General features: G+C 31.5%; 2 protein-coding genes across 3 annotated transcripts in view; both read left to right on the forward strand.

Moving 5' to 3' along the window:
• LOC108574476 (myotubularin-related protein 13) overlaps nt 1-7,615 on the forward strand; it is an 8,337-nt gene extending 722 nt beyond the window's left edge. The window contains 20 exon segments of the mRNA XM_017937078.1: nt 206-291; nt 358-645; nt 711-930; nt 1,001-1,249; nt 1,318-1,568; nt 1,649-1,826; nt 1,964-2,168; nt 2,258-3,859; nt 3,932-4,125; nt 4,196-4,594; nt 4,669-4,885; nt 4,958-5,159; nt 5,239-5,389; nt 5,392-6,235; nt 6,312-6,459; nt 6,534-6,679; nt 6,750-6,976; nt 7,089-7,295; nt 7,363-7,445; nt 7,523-7,615. Coding sequence (XP_017792567.1) covers nt 206-291; nt 358-645; nt 711-930; nt 1,001-1,249; nt 1,318-1,568; nt 1,649-1,826; nt 1,964-2,168; nt 2,258-3,859; nt 3,932-4,125; nt 4,196-4,594; nt 4,669-4,885; nt 4,958-5,159; nt 5,239-5,389; nt 5,392-6,235; nt 6,312-6,459; nt 6,534-6,679; nt 6,750-6,976; nt 7,089-7,295; nt 7,363-7,445; nt 7,523-7,615 — 5,990 coding nt within the window.
• A 1,141-nt stretch (nt 7,616-8,756) lies between these two features.
• Nucleotides 8,757-9,543, forward strand: part of LOC108574482 (AP-1 complex subunit beta-1) — a 5,717-nt gene continuing 4,930 nt past the window's right edge. For both annotated transcript variants that reach the window (XM_017937084.1, XM_017937083.1), the window contains exons 1-2: nt 8,757-8,836; nt 9,208-9,371. In XM_017937084.1, the coding sequence (XP_017792573.1) occupies nt 9,264-9,371 (108 nt within the window). In that variant the 5' untranslated portion in view covers nt 8,757-8,836; nt 9,208-9,263. The remainder of the gene's footprint in view (nt 8,837-9,207; nt 9,372-9,543) is intronic.

Genomic DNA, 9,543 nt, shown 5'->3' on the forward strand with positions numbered 1-9,543 from the left:
GTGTATTATATTTAAATATTTATGCACAGTAGTACAGTCTATGTGAAGATACACATATTGAAAATTAAAAATTTAAATGTCATTAATGGAGATGTTTTAATATTTGTTATTTAAATCTGTTTATAAAGTAAAAACATCTTTATTACAACTGTATAATTGATTAACATATAACAATGAAAAGGTTCAATTCCATTAATTATTACAGGAGGGGGAATAAGTAATGGAATCATTTTACAAAGGTTTCCAGAAAAGGATTGGTCAGATACACCATTCATAGAAGGAATAGAATGGGTAAGATTTGTCATTGTTGAATTCTCATTTTTTGTAAGTAATAACTAATTTTGTTTTATTCTATAGTTTTGTCAACCACAAGGATGGGCTTTATCTACAGAGAGGCAAGAACCACGATTTTTTGTATCCATTTTAACTGACATTGATGCAAATCGTCATTATTGTGCTTGCATGTGTTTCAATGAAACAGTATCTATTGTGCCAAGTAAACCTGTAGATGAAGAAGAAGATCCTGTGGATGGCGATAGTCGTTCTTTGGTTAGAACAATACCCACAATTGCACATCACAGCATTATGTATGCACCAAAATGTCTGGTGCTGGTTTCCAGACTTGATTATATTGAAACCTTTAGAGTAAGTCAAATTTTATCTATATTAAAAGTATAATTACATTTCTACATACATCAATAACATTTCAGAATTGTCTTGGTATTATATATACAGTATATGTAGAAAATCTTGGTATACCATTAGAAACTCTGGTAGGAAACATATTGGGTTGTATACAAGTACCACCTGCTGGTGGACCACAAGTAAGGTTTAGTATTGGTGCAGGAGATCGTCAAGCACTTCAGCCTCCAATTAGCCCTTCTCTTCCAATAACACACAGTAGTGTAAATCTTTTATTTCAACAACTTGGTAAGAACAAAATCATTATTACAAATACATTTTTACATATAATTTTCATTACATTATATATATCTTATAGGTATCCGTAATGTATTAGTATTATTTTGTGCTGTTATGACAGAACATAAAATACTTTTTCATTCTGCAAGTTATTCACGATTAACTGAAGGATGTCGTGCTCTTACTGCACTAATGTATCCATTTAGATACACACATGTTTACATTCCTCTTTTACCAGCAGCTCTAGTTGAAGTACTCAGTACACCTACTCCATTTATCATGGGTGTACATAGTTCATTAAAATATGAAGTTGCAGAACTCGTAAGATGTTTAATTAAATTTTACAACATTTATTTTTTACATTAAAATAATTTTTTATTAAATATATTTTTTGAGTGTCACTTCCACTTCTTCCAGAACCACTTCTTTCACAAACACAAGATGCATTATCTTTAGTTCTACAACCAGAATTGGCTTGTGCAGATTATGCTTTTCCACCACTTGCAACAAGGGCTCCTCATTCTCCTATGTTAGATAAAGAATTGAGAGCAGTTTTTATGAGAACCTTTGCTCAACTATTGCAAGGTTATAGAAGCTGTCTAACATTAATAAGAATTCATCCAAAACCTGTTATAACATTTCACAAGGTTTTTAATTATTATTGATTTTATTCATCTAGTGCATACAGGTAAAAAAGAAGTATATAAATTGTATTTCTTATTTCTAGGCAGCTTTCTTAGGAGAACGTGGCTTGACAGATTGTGATTTTACAACTAGAGTTTTGGATTGCATGTTTTTTACTTCCTTTATTGCAGAAAGGGGACCACCATGGAGGCCTTGTGATGTATGGGATGAGTTGTATAATAATTTGAGTGATCAATTAAAGCAAGAAGCACAAGATCATAGTAAGTAATAATGAGGCATACAATTGACAGTGATGAAATATATAAAATATTATATGCAACAAACAATACTTCAATGTACCAGATTTTGAAGTATATATTATTACTATTATTGTTGTTGTTGTCGTTATTGTTATTAGGACTTATTTTAACACATATTCAAGAGTTGGCACAACAGTTATACACAAATGAAAATCCGAATCCTCAACCATATGTGCAAAAAATTTTAAAACCACCTGAAGGAGCATTTGCTAGAATACATCAGCCGCTTTTACCGCGCATTAATCCAGAACAAGTTCAAGCAATTATAGATGAAGGTCTTGCTAAAAATAATCTGAAAGTTAGGTTTGTATTAGAAATATACTTTAGATATTTTTATATGTACATTGTTACTTTATAGTATTTTATACTTACATTCAACATTTTATGTGTAGATTATCGTCATTAAGACCATCACAACCACGTATTGTCCCTATGGGTCCACATATTTCATTTGTCCATGACACTAGACATTTGGTTAGCAACTCTGCACGTAGACTAGAAGTTCTACGTAATTGTATAAATTGTATATTTGAAAATAAGATATCCGATGCTCGTAAAACGTTTCCAGCTGTCTTAAGGGCTTTAAAAAGTAAAGCTGCTCGTTTAGCGCTTTGTATGGAATTATCGCAGCATGTTGTTGGAAATAAAGCCATGCTAGAACATCAACAATTTGATCTTGTAGTTCGGTTAATGAATTGTGCATTACAAGATGATTCATCCATGGATGAGCATGGAGTTGCTGCTGCTCTTCTTCCTCTTGCTACAGCATTTTGCAGAAAACTTTGCACAGGAGTAATTCAATTTGCTTACACTTGCATTCAAGAACATCCGGTATGGCAGAATCAACAATTTTGGGAAGATGCTTTCTATTTGGACGTTCAAAAAGATATTAAACGATTATACCTTCCTGGTGAAAACTCTCCACCACGGCTTATAAATGATGGTATTTTGAGTCCCATTAGTCCACGTGATGGCAAAGAATTTTCATTTCGGGATCGATTCTCAATTTATCAAATTCAAGAACCATCGGCTCTTGAAATAGCTGCTGAACAAATGAGGATTTGGCCAACAATCGATCCAGACAAACAGAAAGAACTTATTGCAAGTGAAGAAAGTACCATGTACAGCCAAGCGATTCATTATGCAAATAGGATGGTTTATTTATTGGTCCCATTAGATATAGGAGCAAAAACTCATCGTCAAGATAATATTTATGACGATGAAAGGGCAAGTAATAGTATTACAAATAGTGTAGCAAGCGATAGTGGCGATGCAGAGTCTGGATTTGAAGAAACAGACCCCGGAGAAACGGGAAGTGCTGTTATACGAATGGTTTCACGATTTGTAGATCGTGTTTGTACTGAAGGAGGCGTAAGTGCTGACCATGTTAGATGCCTACATCAAATGGTTCCTGGCGTTGTTCATATGCATATTGAAACCCTTGAAGCTGTACATAGAGAAAGCAAGAGATTACCTCCAATACAGAAACCTAAAATTTTAACACCTAATATGTTACCTGGTGAAGAAGTCATTATGGATGGTTTACGTGTTTATCTCTTATCAGATGGAAGAGAAGAAAGTTCTGCAGGATTGCCAAAGATACCACCACTCTTGCCAGCAGAAGGAGCAATTTTCCTTACTAACTATAGGATTGTATTTAAAGGAATACCTTGTGATCCATTTGCTTGTGAACAATTAGTAGTTCGTGCTTTTCCTGTTACATCTTTAACTAAAGAAAAACGAGTTGCTGTACAACATTTAGCACATCTAGATCAGTGTTTACAAGAAGGTCTTCAATTACGATCTTGTACTTTTCAATTGATAAAATTAGCATTTGATGAAGAAGTTACACTCGAGAATATTGAAACTCTACGAAAATTAGTTCACAAAGCACGATATCCACCACATATTTTTCATCATTTTGCTTTTAATGGTCAAGTGTTTGTTCCTCAAACTGCACATCATAAAGGGAAAGAAAAGAATGCCACTCTTAAGTAAGTGATTTTGTATTTCAATTTTTTTTTGTTTATCACTTATTCTAATAAAATTATTATTTTTATTTCTAGGGGGTTTGCTAAGAAAACACTTTTAAAGACTGCACGTAAAGCTGGTTTTAAACCGAAGCAATCATCTAAAAGGCAAAAATATGTCTTACCAAATATGAATATGATTACTAATAACAAGTACATGACATTACCTGGTCGAATGAGTTTACCGGTAACAGATAATAATGATTTAAGTCACGATGATGACCTTAGTGGTAAGTTTAATATCTAACACTTTAAATGTTTTTATATTTCAAATTCTCCTTTTTTCTAAAATTTTTGCAGTAGATGATTTTGAAATTCCCGGTATTGGAACTCAACCGCCAACGGATGCAAAAACTTTAGAACGATTATCAGAACGTAGTTATGTCAGAGATTGGTATCGGTTAGGATTATATACAAATGGGCCACATAATAATCGCAGGAACGAACCATTTCGATTATCATCTGTGAATTGTGCCTATATGATTTGCAGAAGTTATCCTGCACTTCTTATAGTTCCATCATCAGTAACAGATGAAAGTATTCGAAGATTTTGTCGACTTTATAGACATAATAGAATACCTGTCGTTACATGGAGGCACTCAAAAACAAAAGCACTTTTGATTCGAGGTGCTGGTTACCATGGGAAAGGTGTCATGGGTATGCTAAAAGCTCACCCAGCATCGGCTGGTAACTTAAAAGGTATTACTTTAAAAACTTGTTTTGAAATTTTTAATTTTTTATAATATCTGTAAATATTTATTTTATATTTACAGCAACATCTTCAGAAACAACATCGTCTTTAGAGCAAGAAAAATATATTATGGCTCTTGTATCTGCTACTCCTTTATCTGCATTAAGACAAGGCTCTGCATGGGGAATGTCAGATAGTTCTCTTAGTATTGATTCTTTATTATTAGCTGCTGAAGATCGTAATGCTACCCCCGAACAATCACGACGTAATCCATTTAATAAAGCTATTGGAAACTTAAGGTATACTCTTTATGAAGATTTTATTAAGTGTATAAAGAACTTAATTAAATAGTGTATTAATCGTTTTTGCAGTTCATCAGGAGGTAAGGGACCTAAGAATTTTGGTCGCTGGGGTTCACTAAAAGATAAAAGACACAATTCTCAAGCCTCATTAACATCAGTTCATCAACGTGGAACTGTAAGACATTCTGCAGATTCAGACAGTGGCACTGAATGTGTTCATACTTTTCAACGTGCTGCATTATACATTCTTGGTGAAAAAGCGCATATGAAAGTAAGATAATTTAATTTTTAAATTATTCAAGAGGTATACGTGATATGACTTCGTTATAATTATTTTCCTAAATATAAAGGGTGTTAAAGCGGAATCAGCACCAAAAACGGACTTCATTCCAGTGGAATACTATGATGTAAGACATACCAAAGCTGCATTTAAGAAACTTATGCGAGCCTGTGTTCCTAGCTCTCCAAATGTAGAGCCTGACCAAAGTTTTTATAAGTGTGTATAATTTATTTAAAGAAAATATAATTTTATTAATTATAATTTCTAATATTAGCTGGTGCTGTTATAGACTTAATGGATGTTCAAGGCTCATCAGTAGCTGTTTGTTTAGAGGAGGGTTGGGATACTACAGCAACAGTATGTTCTGTTGCTCAAGTATGTCTTGATCCACACTATAGAACTATCGAGGGTTTTCGAACTTTGATCGAAAAAGAATGGCTCGGATTTGGGCATAGATTTGGACACAGAAGTAACCTTGCAGCGAATTCTCAAACTACAAATTTCACTCCCACTTTTCTTCAATTTCTCGATATAGTGCATCAAATTCAAAAACAATTTCCACTAGCATTTGAATTTAACGAATATTATCTAAAATTCTTGGCATATCACTCGGTTTCTTGCCGTTTTCGTACATTTTTGTTAGATTGCGAATTTGATAGAGTAGAGTGTGGTATTACTGCAGTTGAGGACAAAAGGGGGTCATTAACAAGCCATCATAAAGGTGTAGATACAGGTAGCGACGATGAAACAATTTATCCTGGAGGTAGATTAGCAGGAACAAATACTGGATGTAACCTGGGTCAAAGCATATTTGATTACATCGAAAAACAACATGCAAGATGTCCCTTGTTTTATAATTTTATGTATACTCCTAATACAGAGAGTATGGTATTAAGACCTGTTTCACATTTACCAAATCTCGATATTTGGCAATACTATTTAGAAGAAGAACTAGCTCACGGGCCTGCGTATGATTTAGAAGTATTACAACAAGATTCACAGCAAGAAGAAGAGGCAGAAGCTGCTGATGGTGTCGTTAAAAGTAATCGCAAAGTAGTCACACAAGGGTAAGATTTAATTGACTATATTTTAATATTTTTACTAGTATTTACATTAATGCGTATTATACATATATCTTATTAGGTACGATAGTATAATTTCAATGGTACCCGATCAATTTTCCCATCTTTTAGAAGAGATTCATAAATTAGAAACTGAATTGGGTCATTTACCGCAAAAATGGAAAGTTCTGTGGGACAAACTGGAACTGCCAAATACAGATTCACTTGCTGTTAGTAATAAACGTTGTAGTTATTTAAAAGTTATCATTTAGTTTCATATAATGTATTTCCATTCTTTATTTAGAGACATGCATCATTTAGCACTGCATTGGTCAGATATCATGGTCGATTGATTCATAAACGTTCTACATTAGAACTACTTTTAAGAGGTAAACTGGCTAGCGGGAGTACTTCTGGAAATGATGGTTCCGTTTATGCACATCCCCATAGGTAACATTTACCATATCACTTTTATTTTAATCAAATAAATAAAATACTAAATAAGTTTATATTTTTAAAGATTCGAAAGATTAGATTCAGCAACACCAACTCATTGTGATGCTTGTTCTGGTGTGTTATGGGGTCCGGTAAAAGCTGGTGTACGATGTGTTGATTGTGGTCATGTGTGTCATGATAAGTGTGCTGATGCAGTACCAAAAAATTGTACAAAATATAAGGCAGTAACTGACAATTTACAAACACACACACTCACGCGAAGCGGTGGTGATAATGGAAGCGTAAATTCAAGTATGAATATTGCATTGTATAATTCTTTATGTAAATTATATTTGTGTATTTTATCAATGTAGCAATATATCAACAATTATTTCATTTATTAATATTAATCATTTGTATCTAGGTGTTACTACAATACAGACCTCTTCACAGCAATATTATGAACAATTCTCTAGTAATGTTGCGGAAAATAGGACACATGAAGGCTACCTTTATAAGCGAGGTGCTTTACTTAAAGGTTGGAAACAGAGATGGTTTGTATTAGATTCTATAAAGCATCAGTTAAGATATTATGATGCCATGGAAGATTCTCATTGTAAAGGATATATAGGTGCGTAAAAAGTTATTAAAAATTGAGGTGATATGACACAAACTTATGAATATCTATAATTTTGCAGATTTAGCTGAAGTAGTATCTGTAACTCCAGCTCAACCAATGCCAGGGCCACCAAAGAAAACAGATGATAAATCATTCTTTGATGTAAATATAATTACTTTTGTATTTCTTATCATATTTCTTTTTCAGAAACAAAACTCATATTACACATATATTTGCAGCTTCGTACAAATCGACGTACATATAACTTTTGTGCTGGCGATGCAGCAACTGCGCAAGAATGGATTGAAAAAGTCCAAGCGTGCTTACAATAGCTTGATTATAACTCTAATTTAAATTGTGCAAGTGACTGATAGATTAAAACAGATTTTAATTTTGTTACATACTATTGTATAGTCTAATAGTACGTATTATAGACTGCAGTAATTTTGCTTTAAATATTTTAAGACCAACAGTTGTTGGACTGAACAGTATCATAAATTGAATGTGATGTACTCATATCCTTGACATAACATTATAATATAAATGTATATTGTAATTATATGATTACGTTAAGTTTTAATTATTTCAGCTGGAAGATGAAAGATCATAACATACTCAATTAAACGTTAAAATCTTTTGTATTTTGTTTATTGCGTCTTTAATTTTAAATGAATGCGTAAAATATGTTAAACTGTTAAATGAACTACCTATTCTGCGAATCATTATCATATTATTTAGTATAAATATAATTATAATCGGATAAGTTGCGATCTCGCTTGTTAAAAAATAGAGCCTGAACGAAAATAGAAGGCATGTTTTCTTCTTGAAATCTTATGTAATATTTGTTCAGTACTTCTGCTACGCTTATCAGTAAACTAAAATTAAAAGAATTTTTGTATACCGTTAATTTGTAGTTAAAACTGTTCTTACATCTGTAGTAATTTTCTTATTAAATATATTATTTTTTGTATGTTCGTTACGCACATGTATAAATTTTTATGTAAATGAAATATTTAAATTCGATAAAACGTAAAGTATGTAACGAACATTTTTAACAAATTATATGCTTACGATTTAATTGACACTTTGTGAATATTGATAAAAATTAAATAAATTCTATAAAATTAACAATTTTATAATAGGGAATTGAACTGAAAATTGTTCTATATTAAATTTATTTTTTGTTATGATCAGTATTTTCTATTTCAAGTTTATATAATTCAGATAATAAATTAATTTCTAATTGTTAAATGTTTTGTGAGAGGAAGTTCTTTACGTTTTCGTATGCCATTTAGAAGAAGATAAGATCAATTGTTATTTACAATACTAGGTACTTTATTGATTAAAGCCCTAGGGTGAAACTTTACTCTAGATATTTTATTCGATAAATGCTACACAACCATAGGGAAATACGAAAAGCGTAAGGCTAAGAGTACTGTATAAACTTGTTACGAGTATTTAGTCTATGGTTGGAAGGCGTTTTACTTTCAGAGTTGTCAATGTTCTATCAGTTGACAATTTTTCACACTTTTTGACTGTTTAATACAGTTAAGGTACTTTAAAATAAGATGTTTTTAAGTGCTATTTTTTTATTAATCTTTTCAATTATTGTAAATATTAACAGTATTAAAATTTTGTAAATTTCACTGAGTGAATACATAAAAACTATTAACATTTATAACTATACATCATTATTATGTTGTATTTTAAATACTTTTAATTTAATATAATTTACAAAATTATAAAAGATATTTTGTTATCGATATTAATGGAATTTCTAAATACTTTGTATTTTAGTTGGTGTTAGTAAAATGGTACTATATATCCTGAACATTGATCCAATCCATAGTTTGCTATATTGAAAGCTTATTTAATTTTCCTACATTACTACTACATTCGCAATACATCGGTGTTTCTTTTTCAGGGTGTAGACTCAACTACCTACAATATAATTTTGTAAATTTTTTTAATAAATCCAAAATGACAGACTCAAAGTATTTTACCACTACCAAGAAAGGAGAAATTTTTGAACTCAAATCAGAGTTGAACAATGATAAGAAGGAAAAAAAGAAAGAAGCTGTGAAAAAAGTGAGTCAATTTATTAGTGAATTATTTTACTTATTTATCATTATATTCAAAACACATTTCTAAATGAGACATACAATAACCATGTAGTAATTTAATATTTATATCATTCTTTCAATAAAGTATATTTCATAAATAGTTAAGTAGTTTTATGCAGCAAAGATGCAATTTTAAA

Source organism: Habropoda laboriosa, unplaced genomic scaffold (genome assembly GCF_001263275.1).
Source record: "Habropoda laboriosa isolate 0110345459 unplaced genomic scaffold, ASM126327v1 scaffold224, whole genome shotgun sequence".
Lineage (NCBI taxonomy): Eukaryota > Metazoa > Arthropoda > Insecta > Hymenoptera > Apidae > Habropoda > Habropoda laboriosa.